This window comes from Epinephelus fuscoguttatus, linkage group LG6, assembly GCF_011397635.1.
Source record: "Epinephelus fuscoguttatus linkage group LG6, E.fuscoguttatus.final_Chr_v1".
Classification (NCBI taxonomy): domain Eukaryota; kingdom Metazoa; phylum Chordata; class Actinopteri; order Perciformes; family Serranidae; genus Epinephelus; species Epinephelus fuscoguttatus.
Genome location: NC_064757.1, coordinates 31,150,617 through 31,171,460, shown reverse-complemented (window position 1 = coordinate 31,171,460; position 20,844 = coordinate 31,150,617). Strand labels below are relative to the sequence as shown.

Genomic DNA, 20,844 nt, shown 5'->3' with positions numbered 1-20,844 from the left:
GGAGAAACAATCCCATTTTGTTCTGGGTGCATGTTTGACACTGTTTTTGAAGCAACAAATTTAGCTTAGTCTGGTTGTTCCAAACGTTACAGACGTAGGCAGAACAACAGGTACTGGAGATCCACAGGGACATTTAAGAAAATGCTATTTAATGTTTGTTTAACATCTAAAAAATGAAGCAGTATTTGCTAAATTGAAGGCTTTCAAAAAGAGCCATCGTTCACAGCTAGCCAACAAGATTAGCCACTGAGACTAACCATAGACAGACAGTGCGACTAACTACTTCCACTATCTCCCCGGAAGTTTTACCCATAATCATTTCTGCAGTAGCACCCGCTGGAATAAGGTGAATATATTTGATCTTTCAGTCGTCATCGCAATGTTGTTTACAGCGATAAACACATTGTGAGAGGCTGCGATATTGCAGTTTGAATATACTAATATCCATTTTGCTCATTATCAAAACTTGATTAAAGGTTTGTTGATTAATTAAAGAACTATTTTTTTAGCACCAGTGTAGGACTTAAAATACTACAGTTAGTTTTGGGGGAAGATTGTCTCGCTAATTAACTTGATGTATGATAGCACTGTATCAACATTATCTCAAAATTAAGAAAAGGAGAGCTTGCAGCAGCGTTTGTCAAGACTTTATTTTACATATTTTTACGTGAACATATCCTGGAGCTGACATATACACACATACGCACATGAAAACCTTGGTTTTTATTATTTCATATGAAGATTTGTAAATCACTAAATGTCTGAATGTTGATGGAAAAAAAATTGTGTCTCTTCTGTGACTCTTCTACAATGATTTCATTGGAGTCAGTCACTTGTTTGATTCAGTTTGATGGTTAAACACCGGTGCGTAGTGGCCACAGTACCACAAAAATAGGCCTGAACATGTAACCATCAACAGTTGGCATGGAGCTCCAAGGATCTTTAGTGATTCCGCCCCTCCAGTTTTTGCTCCTGAATAGACTGTTCATGTCTCAGAAACTCTCCTATGTTGTGTGTCCGCCCCCCTTAACAAGCTGCTTCGATGTGTATGGTGATTTGTTGTAAGCTGCCATCACATTTGGACTGTGTTTCTGTGTTTGTGGAGGTCTGGAAATAAGACAGAGCTGTTCTCAGATCTGTCTGGCTTCCCGGTGCTGCAGGAAAGGAGGGAGCAGATCCAGTCCGTTCTCAACGAGATTCAAGACCACCGCAAAGAAGTCCGACTGACGCTGAAGGCACCTGCGCTGGACTACACCAGCGTCTCTGGACAGGAGGTACCAACTGTGTGTGTGTTTGAGGCTGAGAGTGAAAGACAGGTGGGAGGAGATTGATGGCCTGATTCGGGTGGAAGACTGAGTCACAGTGATGATCTGATGTCCGTGTGTGTGTGTGTGTGTGTGTGTGTGTGTGTGTGTGTCAGTTTTAATCAAGAGTGACACATTGTTTTGTCCGTCTGCTCCCGTCTTATTTATCAAAGTCTTCCTCCTCGTCTTCCTCCTCTGCCCTCAGTTTCTGATTGAGGTGAAGAACTCGCTGTTGTCCACTGTTCCACCTGACTGGGTCAAAATCAGCAGGTGAGCTCACAGTTGCAGCCCACACACACACACACACTAGAGACAATCACACACAGACACAGTCAGTTTTTCTAAAATTATATAATAGTGGCACTGCACTATTAAATTTGCTCCACGGTGTTAAAATCACCTCTGAACCAACTGAATTTGAATTATTTTTGTAGAAGTGTCATCAGAGATTTAGCTGCATAATTCTGAGGAAATTTATTTTTTCATTGAACGGTTAAATGCGGAGTGAGACATGCTTCTAAAAAAGTGATGATAGAAAGTTTGTAATGAAAACCTTTTTACATTTCTAATTATCTCAATATATGATATATGATGGCAGAATAATGGAAGATACATGTTTCTGACTGGTTGTTCAGGTGAATGTTAGAATTCTATATGAATTCAAGACACCACCTTTTATACATACAGTACGTTTCCATGACAACAGCAGACCCCAAAACATATACACAGTGGGAGCAAGAGGTCAAAACAATCTATATATATGACAACACAAATGACCGAAAAGCAATGGTGTGTTTAACGGCAGGTAACCATAGCAACAGTACTTGTTTTAGACTATACTACCAGGTGATCTGGTCTAACTAATCCTATGATGGTTTAAAGCTGCACTTATCAATAGTTTTTATATTAATAATGGATCAATAGACTCTGTGTAATGTGAAAAAGGTCAATCATAGTGATGAAGTCATAGAGAAATATCACCTGACTTTAATGATCCCCTCAGCTTTATGCAGCATTCACTGAGTTTCAGTTGGTTGTTTTGGTTTTAGGTCTGCAACTTTACTACCAAACAGGAGGTAGACAAAGCCCCTAGCTGACTAGCAGATTAACATAAGCCCTGTTTCCACCAAACACTTTTGGTATGGTACCTCTGGCACCAAAAGTAACCCATCAGACATTTACAAACTAGTCCATACCCATTGGTAGCTTTGTCACCTTCTACCTATGCCAATCCTCAATGCCTATGTGCAGTTTCACATAGACTGACCACGTCAGTGAGTAGAAAAACGTGGGACAGACAGAATGACTGACTGACAGAATGACACACTGACAGTTTCTGTGATTATGTACAGCATACCATGCCATGACTTAGTCATACCAACATATAGAAAGAAAAAAAAACATTGCGATCGGTCGCATTTTAGCCATTTTAAAGCATTTTTCTGTTGTTATAGCGCCACCCAGTTGCCAATTAGAGTTAAATTTATCCAGTCACCTTGAGGCGTCCTGTTCTACATATCTACCAAGTTTAGTAAAAATCGATATGGCGGTTAGGCCTAGATAAGAAATTAGCTCTCTAGCGGCCCCATTTTGTTTGATGGGGTCAATAATGAAGGGGCCGTCTCAGATTATGTGTGGTCATATGCCTACAAAGTTGCGTGGTGATCAGTGAAACCCTTGAGATGTTATACACCTTTATGTGATGAGCCACGCCCTCTGCAATATTCATTGCCTTATAGAAGCTCAGTTTTAGTAAGTTTTCCAACTTTTGCCAAGAGGGAACTTTAGATATTGGTCCCTGGATTATGTTCACTGAGTTTCATGCAGATCGGTCAAACTTCCTCGGAAGAGATCGATTTGAAGTGTTTTTCAAAAAAATCAAAATGGTTTTAACAGCTCTTGGCTTGGTTGAACAAACATGCAGAGAGTCCTAAACTGATGCTTCACGGTTTGTTTATTTCTCCTTATGGGTCACCATCTCGTTGCACCATGAAAGCACCATGAAAAGCACCGTAAAAACTATAGAAATAATATACAAAATACAAAATTAGAATTTATATTGATCCACAATTTACAGTTATATCAAAAATACAATACACAAGTAATAAATTGATTTAAACAACTATTGAAAGGTAGTCACTAAATTAGACTGACAATAGTCTTTCTTTATAGTGTTAATGTCCAGTTAGCAAAGGTATACCAGGTGTAAACATTATATAAATCTCAATTCATACCACACACAGTGAATAAACAGACAAATCCTAAACTTGCAGTACATAAATATGTTACCCCTCATTCAGTCAAACTTCAAATAACATTTCCCTCGAATAAACAAACATTTAAAATCACACAAAGAACGAAACCACCGCTACTCTAATAATAATAATAATCTAACAAAATAGCGCTGCACGTTGATAACGTAAACAAACGAAACAAAGAAACAAACAAAACGAAATGTTTCAAACAATGTGAATGGACAACTCAAACACGCTGTACTCGCAGTAAAGGCAATTAAGACTGCTTCACATACCTCATGCTGCTCACCAAGGGTGTTAACCAAGATTTCAGACAGTTTCTCGTCGTCTTGACCGTGGATTAATCTCCTTTTTGTGTCTGAATAGTGTTAATATCGCTCCACTCTTCTGTGTGTGTGTCTCTGCTGAGCAGGCCAGGCTAATGAAACTACATCACCAGGTGAGAAGATTTAATATACACGGACTCACCTAGTCAACTTAGCATGGGCGGTTAATTTACTTAGCAAGGGGGATATCTGCCACCTTGAGGGAAATGCAGGTACCTACACAGGATGAGCTGTCCAATTCAAAACGTAAACATTTAACTCTCAGCAACTACAAATAAGGGATATATATATATATAAACAGCAAATGTAAATCACATAGAAATAGGAGGCAACTTCGGCCTTATAAACTGTATAAATTAGCTGTCATTTACAATGGTGGAAAATCTATATAATGGGAAGTTATGGATTCTTGAGGCAAAGTTGTGTGTGTTGTTGTGTTGTGTGCAAAGTTTCATGTCTCTGTGACATACGGGGCATGAGATATGCCCATTCAAAGTTTGCCATTTCATTCGGTTGCTATAGCTCCCCCCTTTGGCCAATTGAAGTGATATTGCTTCATTCGCATCCTCCCATGACCCTCTACCACTGTGCCAAATTTCACATGGATTGACCAAGTCAGTGAGGAGAAAAACGTGGAACAGACACACAGAGTTTTCGTCATTATATAGTAAGATAGCAGGTTTGTGCATTTAGTTCTTCTAAGGCAAGCTGGGAGGTTTAGTGTTGTCGCAGCCTACAGGAAAGTGTTTGTATCATCCAAGAGAGACAAGAAAAACTAAAAAGTAAGGGTCAAAGTTGTCACATTGAAATTTAAGGTGTGCTGATGGAGTCAAAGTGTGCTGCTCTGGTCTACTGGCAGAGTTAAAGCAGGGTTATCCCGCATTTAAAAAAACACAAATACACAGGCTTATTGTGGTGGAAAAGGCATTTAAGTCTAACGGTCCCTATGAGGTGTTGAAAATAGTGGACTCAGGAGGGGAAACCACTCTCCCCCTTAACTGCTCGTGATGTTTTCTGCCCCCACTATATTATCTTCTTACTTCGTCATGGATTAATTTTCTCATATTGTAAACCTTCACTGTGTTCCTGGGGAGTGGCTCCATCCCAAGGCATGCAATATATATGAGAGAACTAGAGGGGTAGATAACTGATTAACAGAATGCGGGAAAAAAGATGCATTATGCTTTATATGCAGTGGTAAGCACTGTCGACTCACAGCAAGAGGGTTCCGCATTCAAACCCGCCGGCTATCCTGGGCCCTTCTGTGTGGAGTTTGCGTGTTCTCCTCGTGTCAGCGAGGCTTGTTCAAAGGCATGTGGGCTAGCGCTGATTCTGAATAACCCATAGGTGTGTATGTGAGCATGAACCTGTCGGCCCTGCTTTAACCTAATGATCTGCCCAGGGTGCACTCTGCCTTCACCCAGTGTCAGCAGGGATTGGCTCCAGCCCCCCTGCAGCCCTGAAGAGGATAAGTGGTTACAGAATATGGATGGATAATTATTTTCAAAATTTTATTTTCATCGTTGCGTTTTTTTGCTTGCAAACTGCTGGATCATTTTACTTCACTCTGCGGATGACGTAGTCCTTATCCATGGACATAATGCAGCTGATGACTATGTGTAACAAGTGGCTTTGTTTCAAGGAGGCACGAGACGAAACAGTTGGTATATGGCGGTCTCAGCACTTGTTGAAGCTCAGTATATGGCATTGTTTCCTTAAGTATGATTGATGTGAAGATGATATTGCACTTTGCAGAGACAGGACATGGGGCTTCTCACTACTTCAAGTCTGGTTGAGCTGAGTCTGGCTCTGAAAATGCAGTGGGAAAGGGACTCAGGCACATTAATAATCCTCCAGGACTGTAACATGCTCATGTTTAACCCAAACAATGTGTCATGTGACTGCAGTTGGTTTGGATTGAGGTCGGAAGACGTTCTCACCACAAATGAACTGCACCAGAGTTTGTTTGTAACTGGACCGAGACCACCTCTACAAGAAGGTCTGGGTCTGCTTGTTTTGGTGCACAGCTGAGTGCGATTGCTGTGTTCACACCTGCCCAAACCAACCACACTTAGGGGACAAACGAACTTGAGTTTGAATGAATTGAACCAAACAGGGCAGGTGTGAAAGCACCCTTAGTCCATGCACTGTGGTCATGCTCAAAAGTACAGGCCGTTTGGATCAGAGTACATCACTGAGGTCGCAGGGGTAGATTATGACTTTAGTCGTGGCGCATACATTCTTGAAAATCCTCAACCTATTGACCACATTATAAAACCTCCAGCACATGGGATTCAGACAAGTATTATGACTGGTAAACAGATGATAATGAGAAAGTTGGAAAGCTGTAGAGGGCCCATTATTTCAAGAATGGATCTCAGAAATGTGCAAGGTGGCAGCTTTTCAGAGGATATCTTATAGCCTAATAAATGAGGTAGAATAACATAATAATAAATGGGGAATGTGTCTGCGGTTCCACTCACTACAGGGGACCAGCGAACACACTTGTCTGAGTGGGGGGTGTGACTTTGATTTTTCTAAGCACCAGGCTCATAACATACATGGTGTGCGTATATTGATATGTTTGTTACAAAATGTTATGTATAGTTGTAAACATACAAAGACATGTTGTCAGTAGTGTGTACAGCTCTTGTTGGGATTGTAATGAGTGCAGGAGGGTGGATGTGGCGATAGCGCAGCCAGAGGGAGGAAATATTTACATGAACACTATTTTGACACTTACCTGTTATGGACATTTAACAGTGGTATGGGTTCTATTATATCTATTAGTCTAAGTCAGTCCTTACCTTTATTATATTTCCTTACCTTTCCTTACCTTTTTTTCCTTTTCAGGTGGTTTGGTCTTGTTGAATATTTGAAATTCAGTAAACTGAAGTCATAAATAAATAATGATTGATGTGACATATTATGCATTTTTTTCTCTGCTTCCTCCCCCTCCTCTGCAGCACCAAGGCAGTCAGCAGGTATCACTCTCCGTTCCTGGTGGAGCGCTACAAGAAGCTGCTGCAGCTCCGAGAGCAGCTGCTGCTGGACTGCCAGAGAGAGTGGACCAATTTCCTCGAGTATAACACGCACATGCACACACACACACACACACACACACACACACACACACACACACACACACACACACAGCTGGTCCTAAACTCGAAGGAAAATTGCTAAAAACATGTCAGTCTCTGGTAGAGAGAGATGCTGGCACAGCTCTCAGCCTGCCAGAATTAGTCTGTTTTGGTCAAGTACGCCGTCAGTGCCGTCTGCTCAGAGCACAGTATGCACTTACCTTAATTTACACTTGAAAATCTCTTTCCTCTCCCTCTCTCTCTCTCCGCAGCCAGTTTGGGGAGCACTATCACACCATGAAAAGGGCTATTAGTCACCTAGCAACCATGGACTGTCTCTTTTCATTGGCTGAGGTGGCTAAACAAGGGGACTATTGCAGGTGATGTCCTCTCATGACGACTGTAAATATTGGTGCATGTGTGTGTTCGCCTGTTGCGTGTGAGTTTGTACTTGTGTGTGGGATATAGTGTGCATGTGGGCGTCCTGTGTCGTGTCCTATATTCTCAGACAGGCTGTGTGTGGGAGTGTGCACCGGGCTCAGCAGCATGCTCAGCCAAAACGCCAACATCTCTCCCACTCACTCACTCACACACACACACACACACACACACACACACACACACACACACACACACACACACAAATTCACACACACCTTTAAATTGTCCATTTCTACCAATTTTAGTGTTTTAGCTTCACATCCGTCCTCGTCTGCGTGTGCTGTCCCTCTTTTTTGCTGTATTTGGACATTTAATTCATCCCACGCGCTGCTTCTCTTTAAATCGTTTTCTTTTTTGCCAGTCACTCAATTTTCCACGTTCCCTGCGTGTAAATATGTTTTTTTTAAGGAAGAGTTTGACATTTTGTGAAAAAATAAACATATTTGCTTAGTTAGATGAGAAGATCAGTACCACTCATGTCTGTACAGTAAATACGAAGCTTAAGCCAGCAGCCTGTTAGCTGAGCATAAAGACTGGAAACAGGGGCAAACAGCTAGCCTGGCTCCGTCCAAGGCTGTAAAGTGTAAAAACAACATGTTGTCGTCTAACGAGGGGGTTACAGTATGTGCCGGGATATTTCTTGGCGGGGAGCAGAAACTTCCTGGAGTCTCTGCCGGTTGCCTGGCAGTGTATTTGTCAGGAAGTTACTGCGCCAGTCCTCTCATTTAAATCTCAGCAAGAAAGTCAATAAGCATATTTCCCAAAATGTTGAACTGTTCCTTTAATACAAGCAGGCATCCAAGTTTATGTGTGTATTTTGGTTTATTTTGGTAGATCCTGGCCAGTAGATCATTAGGCTAATATTATCAGCCAATATCTGGTTATCACAGATAAATTGTATTACTGTGTAAAAAGAGAAGACGAGTGGCTGCTCTGTATTTAAAAATGTAGATCAAAAGCTTGTGTCAGGTGCTCGTGGAGAACGGGAAACAGCAGGATGGACAGGAAGGCAATCCAGGCTAATAGTAAAAATAGAAAAACAAGGATTGAAATATTAAAAACACCTTTTATTGTAGTGGCTAAATCATCAGAAGAACCAACATTTTTAAGCCACTGCAGGTCTTCTTTAGGGCTTTCAAAGCATACATCACAGGCATGGCCCAACCTTTATAATCACAGGAACCAATCAGAGGCCATCACATGGCCCATATAATGGCATGACAGGTGAGACAAATAGACACTGATGAAAAGATAACAAGTTAGTAAAATCACAGAGTGACAGGCTAGATATGATAAGACATCCAGAAAAAATAGATTTTAATATATACATACCTGTCTTAAACCACAGGCTGTGAGAAAAATGTCGAAGCTTGTAGCTCCAGTTGATGGATCCAAAAAGCTTCCCTTAGATTAAGTTTCTGTGTTCTGGATTTTGGAGGAGCATCAGTAAATGTTTTCTTGGCGGCATATTTATTTATTTTAAACCTAAATATTTTCTCTGTGCAAGTTTGTTTTTAGTTTTTCATTTTATTCGTATTTTTTATTTTAATGAGTCCAATTTCAGTGGTGTTAAATATATAACATTTAGATTTCAGCCTCAGAAACAAGGTGACTGAATGTGATCCACAAAATATAGTCCTATCCTCTCAACAGTCGAATTTAACGGACACAAAAAAAAGAGGAAATAAAGATTACAAGTCCAAATCCATTTGAAAGAAATGCCAAGATTTACCGCTGCTGACCTCTGGGTGACTTATTTTATTCTCTAAGATGTGTTAAGTGTGTGTGTTAGCCTTTTATTGTCCCTTTATGATCATTCTGTGTTCCCTCTCTGAACTCTGGGGTCTTTGGGTCTGTCAATGCAGCACAGGAGGAACTTTCATGAGTGTTTTTTTTCCCCTCAGCAACAGTTTGTTGAGTTTGATTTGCAGGGTGAAGTATTTTCCGGTTTTGTGGTCGGATCAATCAGAGCTGATCAGATCGATGCGTTAGGTTGGAGGAGCAGATGCTGCAGAGGCGAGTGAAAGCAAACATTAAGACCCAGCGTCAGAGTGCAGGGTGTGCAGTTTCCATGGGAACACAGCCATGTTCATCTCAAGTAGTTTGGAAAAAGATGAACAACTCTAAAATAAGAGACATGTTTGAACAAATAAAGCATTCTGCTTCTATATGAAGTATTAAATGTTAATTTAACTTTGACTGCAGGTAGCATTCTGCTGCTTAGTCTAGTCCGGGGAGTGTGGAGCCTTAAATAACTTAACGATATATATATATACATACACATACATATATATATATATATATATATATATATATATATATATATATATATATATATATATATATATGTATATGTGTGTGTGTATGTATGTGTATTCCAACAGTTCTCCAAATTAACGATCCAGCTCCAAAAAATAGAAGATCAATACATGGCAGCAAATGGCAATATTGTGGAGGGCCGTCACAAAAAAAAATGTGCGGGAAACCCTGCTTTAACTCACAAGTGTGTTCTCTGTGTTCAGGCCAGAGATGTGTGAAGGGCAGTGTCAGATTGTCATCAGAGACGGCAGACATCCTGCCATCGACTTACTGATGGGAGAGCACAACCAGTATGTGCCCAACCACACCGAACTACAGGTACACACACGCACACACGGGCTCATTCAGAGCGCTTTGAACAAAGTCGAGCCAAAACACACACAAACGTTTGCTCACTAACTCATTGAGACACTTCTGAAACAAAATTGTAACAGCACACACGTTCATAAATACACACATGATGCACACACTTACAGACTCGCATGGCACCGCACACACTTCCTCGCTCAGTGCTGGAGTGGGTGTAGGTTAATTTTGCAACAGTGGCACAAGCCAATAGGAAGAGGAGCCAAGCTTTCAATCCACCCACCTCCTCAGCTGTGCAGGACAGCATGCAAATATCTTATTCTGTCTCTCTCCTCGCCTGCTGTCTATGTCACTGTTACTCTCCTCTCCTCTCCTCTCCTCTCCTCTCCTCTCCTCTCCTCTCCTCTCCTCCAGGGTGATGGCAGGAGAACTATGATAATCACTGGCCCTAACATGGGGGGTAAGAGCTCCTATATCCGCCAGGTGGCCCTGATCTGTGTTATGGCTCAGATGGGCTCTTACGTCCCGGCCTCTGAGGCCCGCTTGGGCGTACTGGATGGCATTTACACCAGGTATGAACACAAGCATGTTGAAATCTAGATCTCAGAAATGATAACAGACTGCATTTGATATTTTCATGTTTTGAGAAGTGACTTAATGCTCAGTGTAGCGTGAACAGATCCCAACAGCAGCACATCAAGTGCAATCTCAAGATAAACAAGAGCCCACACACTGAATAAATGCTTCCAAACAGACATGATGAATTTGACCCAAGTAACATCACTGAGGTTTGTGTTGTAAATATTGTAAATCATTTAATGTGTACATATGGACATAATTGATGGGTTGCAAGGACATTCTCGGTCACATGTTGTATATTACCTGATGAAGAGGAAACTTAACATGTTGGATTGTGATTTAAAAATCACAATCCATCATCTCCTTGAAGCTAGACTCTAATACTATGTTATTTTAGTGAAAATGCATGTGTTGGGAAGTACTGAGCACACGACTGGATAAATGAGACTTGGTTTTAGGGCTGTGCCATATCGTCTCGTTCACGATAATACCGGTATGATTTGATCTGTGTGTAAATTCTTACTGTGATACTCGCGATATTTTGATGTGTTGATATATGACGTCATACTGTTACCCACGGCAACAACAAGCATGGCTGAAAAGTTGTGTGGAATAAACTGTGGCATCCTGAATGTTTTATGAACAGCTCTGGACTTCTCAGACTCTTTTAGTGAGTTACTGCTCAGAGGAAGCTCATTCAGCGGCTCCTCTGGCAGCAGCACAGCATCTCTCCTTCTCCTCTCTCGACATGCGCATGTGGGAGTCTGTGTCTCAAGTGATTTTGTCATAAACTTTTGGTAATGTAAATTTTCTTAATGCTTGTGGCTCGACAAATATCCCCTACTTGAATACTGACGACAGATGATGTTGATATTTTGTTGGTTTTAAGTTGTGTTGTTAAGTAACCAAAATCCGATATCTTTCTTACGTCTCATGCCAACGTCATGTCGATGTAGAATAAAGACATTTGGTTGTGAGGTATGGAGACCAAAACCTAGTGTCTGCAAAATGACGCAATGTAAACATCCACACAACGCAACATTCCTGCGTCACTAGACATTTAACATATCGTCAACCAGATTTTCATTCCAAAAGTTTGTATTGACGTCCGGTGCAAACTGAGATACTGCACGAGTTGTGAGTTCGTAAATGGATGTTTTGATGTAGTTAACTGTTGTTAAATGTGGTCCCCAAACAATCAGTACACTTTTCACTGGGTCTACTTTCCTCTGAAAAAGTAGTCCTATCCAAAACTGTTGAAAGCTGCAAGAGTTAACTATAAAAATATGTTTTTGTTTTTTTGTAATTTGCATGAACTGACACTTCACCAGAATCCTCCAGCTTGTGAATTGGCTTCATGAACCACTGAGGATTTTTACAGAAACATGAGACGAATTAAAGCAATCATTTGATGCAGCTGCACAGAAAAATGAACACAGCTTGCTTGTAGTCTCTCGATAACGCCAGCATGTAGATGTTTATTTTCCTGGCAAGCATATTAAAGATGACACATCAATAAATAATGACACATTCACACTTTCATAACAGCATACAAACATTTATCTTTACCTTGTCCATGATGTTAAAGTGACTCAACGTTGCCTTTGCGAGCCACAGTGTTTGTCTCTTTTTACCGATGGACAGACACAAACATGCTTGAGAAGTGATATCTAAGTGTTTTTTTCTACCATCGTCTTTTTCAACCGGGAGACAAAGATTGTGACCATGACAGCGCTGACGGAGCACAGCATCACCTCAGCATATTGTTTCTTATTAGTGCAATTACACATAGAAACGAAGGTGGTGACGACCTGAGGCTAAAAAAAAAACAAATCCCACTGTACCCCAAAACACCTTATTCACCTTGTGTCACCTTCATTGTGACATAAATGATTTTATTTTATTATATTTTTTGGGAGAGAGTTACTGCCTCAAGTGAGAAAGTTCAAGTATCTCAGGGTCTTGTTCACGAGTGAGGGTAATCGGCGGTTTCGGTCTACAGTGATGCGTAGACAACCATTGTGGTGAAGAGAGAGCTGAGTTGGAAGGCAAAGCTTTCGATTTACTGGTCCATCTACATCCTAACCCTCACCTATGGTCATGAGCTCTGTGTAATGATGTGGATACAAGTGGCAGAAATGAGCTTTCTCTGTGGGATGTCTGGGCTCAGCTTTAGAGATAGGGTATGGAGCTCGGACATCCGGAGGGAGCTTGGAGTAGAGCTGCTGCTCCTTCACGTTGAAAGGGGTCAGTTGAGGTGGTTCAGGCATCTGATCAGGATGCCTCCTATGTACCTTCTGTTAGAAGTGTTCTGGGCATGTCCCACTGGTAGGAGGCCCCGGGGCAGACCCAGAACAAGCTGGAGGGATTATATATCTCGTCTGGCCTGGGCATGCCTAGGGGTCCCCCAGGAGGAGCTGGAAAGCGTTGCTGGGGAGACGGACGACTGGGGTGCTTTGCAAGGCCTGCTGCCCCCACGACCTGACTTTGGATAAGTGGTTGAAAATGGATGGATGATTTTATTTTAGGACTCACACTCAGGCTACATCCACACTAATATGTTTTTGTCTTAAAATTGATAACTTCAGCACATTTGCATGTAGCACCCACACCACTCCGGTGTTTCAAACCCCTGAAACGGACACGCTTGAAAACGCTGCTGTCCTCGGTCAGTTTGAAAACTCTGTGGTTGTGTTTTGGTGTGGAGACATTTGGTGACGATTGCCCACGTTTGTTTCCTGGGTCTTAGCAGTCACAACATGTCAAACCAAAACATTATAGCAGGCCTTCATACCTTTTGCGATTTTATCCTTCTTGCCATAGCTTCCTCCAGCGATGGAGAATGGTCCCGGTATTGCCCTAAGGTGTCACCGTATTTGCTTTGGAACAACTCCAAGGTTGTTCACCATCGCTTGACAACCGTACACTTTCAGTAACACGGTCCATGCAAAGAAATCTCTGGTCTTGCTTTTCGCCACTGCTGTTCTCCCTCCATCGTAAAACACATCCATAGTAACTAAGCAACCAACCGCAGAGTAGACAGTCTGCTTCCTGTTTACACCTGCACACAAAGTGTACCAGAACGGTCATGTGATATTTGTTTTCAGGCGTGGTAGTGTAGACGGAGATTATTTCTGAAACTGTGCTAAAATGCTGGTTTGTTAAATGGACCTGCACTTGTATACCTTCTTTCTAGTCTTCTGACACTCAAAGCACTTTTATACCACGAGTCACATTCACCCATTCACACACGCATTCATACACTGGTGGCCGATGCAAGGTGCCACCTGCTACTCAGTTTTTAACACACACACCAATGGAACAGCCTTCGGGAGCAATTCGGGTTTCAGTATCTTGCTCAAGGATACTTCGACATGTGGACTGGAGGAGCTGGGGATCGAACCACCGATCTTCCGATTAGTGGACGACCCGCTCTGCCTTCTGAGCCAATACAATGTCGGCTGTTTAGACTGGGCAACAATCCATTTCTCTTCCATCTTGGCTCATTTGTAAAACTACAGGCAGTGACAGTCAAGTGGGATCAACCACACATATTTCTTTGCTATTGGTTGAGACTGCGACATCTTAAGTCAAAGTTGACAAAATTGAAATCGCATTGCATATTGCATTGCATAGAAGTGAACAGGAGGCGGATATTTGCCGGTGTTAATTCTGCGCATGTGAGACTGTGCCCTTAGTGTGGATTTAGCCTCACACTAATCCTTCATAATCCCATTGTGTTCCTTACACACACAAGATGAGGTGTGTGGGGAAAAAAAAGATGAGCAAGACCTGTGTGACAAGGCCGGCTCTATTGTTCTGTCACGGTTCTGTACGTTGCAGCTCCCTGTATCGTAGGAACCTTCAGACAATAAGGCTTTGTTGGAGAAGATCTTTCTTTTCCCACGGCTGATGATTATTCTCATTATGATGAGAGTAGCAGTGAGATCTGCATGTAGTTTCCAATCCTGACTACATATTAGAGTGGAGCACAGGCCAATATACGGCATGGTCTCTGTTATTCTGCCTCTGCTGCACTATGTGATTAGACCTAATGGCTTGCAGATGTGTGTAATTGTCTTTTTTGTGGGTTAAGCATGTTCCTATATATTAACCCAGTGGGTGCCAGAGACCTGTCAGCACACCAAGAGTGTATGTGTGTGTGTGTGTGTGTGTGTGTTCTGATTTCTCTCTTTTAGAGACACAGTTGCCGGTTTTAAAGTACTTATTAGTATAATGAGGTGATGTGGGCTGGTCCTCATATATATAAGAGTCTGCTTTATGGTCAGGGTTTGGGTTTAGGGATATTAGAATGACGGGTTAGGTTGAGTTGACAGAGATAAACTGATCATGAAACTTAATTGTAGTAGACATTGTATATATTTGGTCATTGTTTAAGATGAAAACAAAATTTAAAAACAAATTTAAACATTTGAATTAAACCGAAATGATAAAAAACATGTCAGTTGGCACATTAAAGTTAAATGCTGTTTATAATATGAAATTATTTTTATTAGAAAGGGGACCTATTGTGATCATTTCCAGCTTCATAGTTGTATTTTGGGTTTCTCCTATAACTTGTTTACATACTTTAATGGTCAAAAAACACTTTTCCTCTTATACTATCTGTGATGGAGTACGTGTATTCACCCTCTGTCTAAAATGCTCCGTATTTGTGCCTGTCTCTTTAAGTCTCCCTCCTGAAAATGCCCAGTCTGCTCTGAGTGGTCAGCATTTCCAGGTCTTCTGTATCACAGTGTCTCTGCACCATCATTGCGGCCGGGGAAGGACTGTAACAGAGAATAGCGGCACTTTTTTTTATCATAGCACATCACCTTCTAAACACAATCGGACATGTTCCAGCAGGAATATGATCCAAAACTGGGGAGAAATGAACAGCATCAGTCACCAAGATGACATTTTTCCCTAAGGTTAGCATGTAGCTTCATGTAGCAGTGTGGGCTATGTGATGTAAACCCTTGCAGTAGCGTGCCTGGAGCAGATGACCATAAAGAGTAATTGCGAGCTGGTGTCATGTTGTCATGACAGTAGAAAAAAACTGTTGGATACAGTATTCAGAACAGCCTGAAGCCTGAGGGTTTTGCTCATAGAGATTACATGTACATATATGTACCTCATTATTTGAAACCCGGGCCATGTTGAAAATCCTTCACTGTGACAAAAAATAATACAGAAAAGCATAAGGCCCTGAACACACAAAGTATTTTAGCAGCTGGAGGCGCCTTTTTGTAATTGTTTTTGATGAGATTGAAGGTTTTTACCCGCAGTCTTGTGTTTTTGCGTTCTAGGTACATGGCGTTTTTGCCGGAGCGCTTTGAACACCTCAAGATGAAAAAACTTAAACTCAAAGCACAAAAACGCCCCACGTCACCTCTTTTTTTCCATTGTCCAATCGGATGATTTGAGAGGCGGGCTTTCTGTGGTGGTCACGACAACAAGCGGTTACTGGCTTCCCAGAGCTATACAGCCCGACAATAGACAATAGGCTGTCAAACTGCCCCCAAGTCATCCTAAAATATGCCTGGAAATGGCCATCATTGAGGGGAAGCTCCTGGACCAACTGGTGGTACTCCCCATGACCCACGCTCTTTTTTAGGGTGTCATGTGCCCACACAGATCTCTGTTTATCTGTGCCCAACAAACTGCTGACAGCCTCTCACCCTCGACCAGAGCTACAGCAAGTACCCTCTGCCTCAACATTTTAGGCACTAGATACTAATTACTGTGAAATAACTAAAATAAATAAACAACGGTTGACTGATTACACGGGAAGGTCAGAATAAGGAGGTGAGTCCGCGGTTGCCTGGCAGCAATGAAAACGTGCAGCAAGCGATTTTTTCACTAGTGGCATTTAATTTTAAAAAAAGGCACTGCGGCGGGCCTCGTGTTTTTGCAACCTGCAAAATGCTTTCTGTGCGATAATGGGTCCACTTTGATGTATTAGTCGTATTTTTCAGACACGTTTCACTGTTTACTTTAAGTGAAAATGCTTTAAACCTGATTTTAAAAGGTAAGTTCCACCAAAATACAGATCAGAATCAGATTGTTAAAATACCAAGAGCAACTGTGGGTTTAAAAAAATTAAATCTGTAGGACATAATCAGGTGATGAGACACTCAGTTGTATCATGTTCTTCATGTTTTTCTACAGTGGTGCTCATCACTTTGCAAACTAAGGTAACTGATGTCTTCTACCAGCAGGAAACAACAACTTTTAGGAGAGCACAGGGACATAAAATTGCTTCAAATTGATTTGCTTCTTTGGAGCATTTTAAGCCTTTATTTTAGCGAGTTGGTCGTGTGGAGATTACAAGAAATGAGGGAAGAGAGTGGAGTGATGTGCAGCATACTGTAGGTCCTCAGCTGGATTTGAAGCAAGGACGTTACAGTTCATGGTCAGTGCCTTAAAGCCCTGTGTCACCAGTGTGCCTTCACTGATCTGATTTACTAAATATCTGGATAATTCTTTGGAAATATTGGTTAATAAAACCCAGAGTTATAATGTAATGTTTGGATTACAGTTAACGCTTGTTGAGTAACTAGTGTCAGTTTTAGGTCAGGGTGTGGGGTCAGCTTAGAGAATGAATGTACTTCAGTCAGTGAAGGTCGACCATCTCTGTCTATCTGAAAAAAATGCAGCTTTAAGATCTAATTAATGTCCACAGAGGAAACGCACACACACCCACACGGTATCCGCTGTTCTCTCCTCACCTCTGCTGTTACCTCCGCCGTCCTATCTGTTTCTAATTGGACTGCTTGCCATCTCTCTATCACTGAGATCCTGAGGAGAATCTGTTTTGATAATAAGCGCTCAATCAATTCCCACTGCTGTGTCAAGCGTAATAGACGCAGCGGTGGGATTTGCTTCATCTTGTGTGTGTGTGTGAGAGGTGCTGTGTGTTTATGAGCCAGAGCAGAGACAGACGTGGAGTGAGAGCTTGTGAGTGGAATAAGCAGACTTTGTGGGCTGGGGGTAATGAGATGGTGCGTAGGTGTCTAATGGGATATCCTGTCTGAACTGATCCAGATGATTGATTATCAATGAGGATAAAGTGAATAATCTGGAGATCGCTTTAAAGCAGTGTGCCACCTCACAGAGTCTTGGTTTTATTTTCCTGCCCACTCCACTGTGCTACAGCAAATATGCCTCACAGTGGTTTGAGCATAATTCAGTGTGTGCGAGTCTTTTACAGACTTTAGCATAGTAAGCCTGGTGCTTCTGTGTGTATGTGTGTGTGTGTGTGTGTGTGTGTGTGTGTGTGTGTGTGTGTGTGTGTGTGTGTGTGTGTGTTTCCTGGCGGCTGACGGATGCATATGTGTATGTGCAGGTATGCAGCTGCTGCGTGTGTGTGTGTATGTGTGTGTGTGTGTGTGTGTGTGTGTGTTTTATTGTGGGTTTTGAGTCCTGAAGGTTATAGAGCACATTCTTCCATCCCTTCATGGTTGTTATGGAAACAGCAAAAGGAAGCAGAATGTAAAACCACGTATTGAAAAGGAAAAGGACCTTTAATCGACCATGGACGCGTAGCAGTGATTATACCATGTTTTACTAGTCTTTTACGAGCTCCCCCCCCCCCCCCCCCCGTCAGAAAATGCAGGGTTTTTTTGTTTTTTTTTTAGGGGGGCCCAGAAATGTTGCTAATATGCAGAAGGACCTCACAAACAGTGCTGAGTGTTTTGGTGCCAGCGGGTCTCGGTGTAACATCATCACCTTGGTGGGTGTTGTACAGCGATGTGAAACATGTTGAGCATGTGGAAAAATGTTGCATCCTAAATCGACTCATTCGTTCCTCAGTGTTTTTATAGTGCTGCAGAGTCAGTGCCTGTGCCATCTTGTAGGCGGCACACTGAGCTGGTGAGGCCTTTAGTTTTCTGTGGGACAGTGTTAACTCTGCAGAAATAAACTGGTTGGACAAAGCTAAATGATTGACTAAATAATTTACAAATGCCTTGTGGTAATGTGCTCACTTTGATCCTCTTGTTGTACAGAGCTAGATAAGAGGATTATTTCTTGTGACTTTATTCTTTTTTTTTTTTTTGGATTTCCATTAGCATCAATGAAGTGGTTGCTCGGCCCAGTTGCCAGAAGTAAATGGTCACATTTTACTTTGCTGCAAACCCCAGATCTATTACATTTGTATGTTATTGTGTAGTAGGTATGTTATATAACTTTACATTACAACAACGCTGTGGTTAACATGTTATATTTAGGCACAAAACCAACTGGTTATGGTTAGGAAAAGATCTTTTTTTTTTGGCTTAAAATATTAAGTTTAGGGGCACAACCTGGGCTGGAAAAGCAGCTGTCTGTGTAAATAACAACCGCTTTTTGTTGCACTAACCCTGCTGGAAAAACATCAATGGGTTTCTAACATTGGTGCCTAAAAAGACACTGGAAATAGTGATGACTGGCTACGTCACAACAGGTTTTGTTATTTGTTGGTCTCAAACAGTGGTCCGCATCTTGGCAGTCGTCACACCAAGGTCACGCCTATGTCAGGCCAAGGTGACACGCCCTCCACCTTCTGTCACTTTTCTGTAATTTTAGAAAGGTTGATATGATACTTATAGAATGTGCGAATGTTATGTATTTGTGGTTTGCAGAAATGTACAATGTTCAAATTTTCTTCTGGCAGCTGGGCTGGATGATGCATGTATGAGCTAATATGATCTTTTCCTAACCATAACCAAGTGGTTTTTGTGCCTAAACCTAACCACACATTAACCGCAGTGTTGTTGAAATGTAAAGTAACGTAAAGTTTTAACATGTCTTCTATATTATAAGTGGTCAATCACGTCAATCACTGCTTGTGAACATGTCAAAGTTGGCAGCACTGATTAAATATGAATCCAGATTCTGTTACTGCATTGCCTGTTTCTTGCCTCAAATATTTTCAGAGGCATATTTTAGTGCACTGTTTAGCTGTAAAATGAGAACGTTTGTGCCATGTTGGAAACAGTTGACTGCTCAACAATAAACTAGAATATGTTTCTGAAAGCATTTGAGGCGAGAAATAGGCACTGCAGTAACAGAATCTTTATTCATATTTCATTAGCACTGCCTAGTTTGACAGTCTGACCGCAGTACAGAGCAATTGACATGATTAACAGCTGCGTTGGAGACTGCTCTGGTGTGTGACTTTAGAAACATTTTCAGCAAATAAGAAAGTTATTTATTATTAAAATGTGTCACTGTGGTCACATGACTGCCAAGTGATGACAGCCAGTCAGTTTGTTGCTATCTTATGTATGACCAGCACCTGCTTTAAATGATGTACGCAGCTACTATGCTTTTTTTGTGTCTTTAATCATTTTACGACGACATTGTTGTCATCGAAAACTCAATCCAGGTCTCAAAATATCAGTATGTGACTTTAAAAATTGCATTTGGTGTTTGGTGTTGTGGTACCGCTGTTTTATTTTGTTTGTTTTTGGCCAAAATCAAGAAGTTTTGATTGGTTAGTGAAGAGTGATGTCACAAGGTTTTAAATAAAATGAAATATCGAAAGTGAAATGAAATAACGGGGCAATCTGAGAGCAACAAGGGAACCAAAGGAGTCAGAAGAACAATTTGGCTCAACATTTTTTGGTTCTGGAGAGGTGATGATAAATGGACTCTATTTTCAGAATCACTTTATTTGGCGGGAAAGGAGGGACTTAATGCAGAGCAGCAGGACATCCAGCTGGTGAAGCGCGCCTGTGTTTTTGCCGTGCATCTGCTCATCAGTGGACAGACAGAGTGTGTGAACAGCGCGCTTCCTTTTCATCTGATTCTGTCCGTCCTTCCCACAGCGCAGTATAGATCCAATTGTCATAATTTCCCCTGAGTCTTAGCATACATGCACACACACTATAAATTGGCTAATGAAATGCAGCAGCATGTCTGCCACACCCCTCTCCTATGTGGCGTGTGGTGTAACCATGGTAACTCATGTGCTGGAGGCTCCTGTCGGTGGTTCATTGATACTGTGGTACTATGTCGAAGGACAACCAGGACAAGAAAAGACAGATTTAGAGGTGAGAAAATCTGACTGGCGGATAGATGCGGCATCTGTGATCCAGCTGGAGTCACTGCTGTGTCTGTCAGTGTGTATCAGTGCATCAGAGGAGCTCTCACACTGGATTTGAGGCTTGTGAAGAGCTGAACATGTTGTTATTCTATTTCTGTAATCAGTCAAGTCCTATTGACATGGGCTCAACAGGTGGTGACA

General features: G+C 41.7%; 1 protein-coding gene across 1 annotated transcript in view; it reads left to right on the top strand.

Annotated features, from left to right (window-relative positions):
- Window positions 1–20,844, top strand: part of msh3 (mutS homolog 3 (E. coli)) — a 71,328-nt gene that overhangs the window by 29,994 nt on the left and 20,490 nt on the right. Inside the window, exons 15-20 of the mRNA XM_049579303.1 lie at window positions 1,106–1,274; window positions 1,510–1,574; window positions 6,852–6,968; window positions 7,241–7,348; window positions 9,932–10,046; window positions 10,449–10,606. Of these exons, the coding sequence (XP_049435260.1) occupies window positions 1,106–1,274; window positions 1,510–1,574; window positions 6,852–6,968; window positions 7,241–7,348; window positions 9,932–10,046; window positions 10,449–10,606 (732 nt within the window). The remainder of the gene's footprint in view (window positions 1–1,105; window positions 1,275–1,509; window positions 1,575–6,851; window positions 6,969–7,240; window positions 7,349–9,931; window positions 10,047–10,448; window positions 10,607–20,844) is intronic.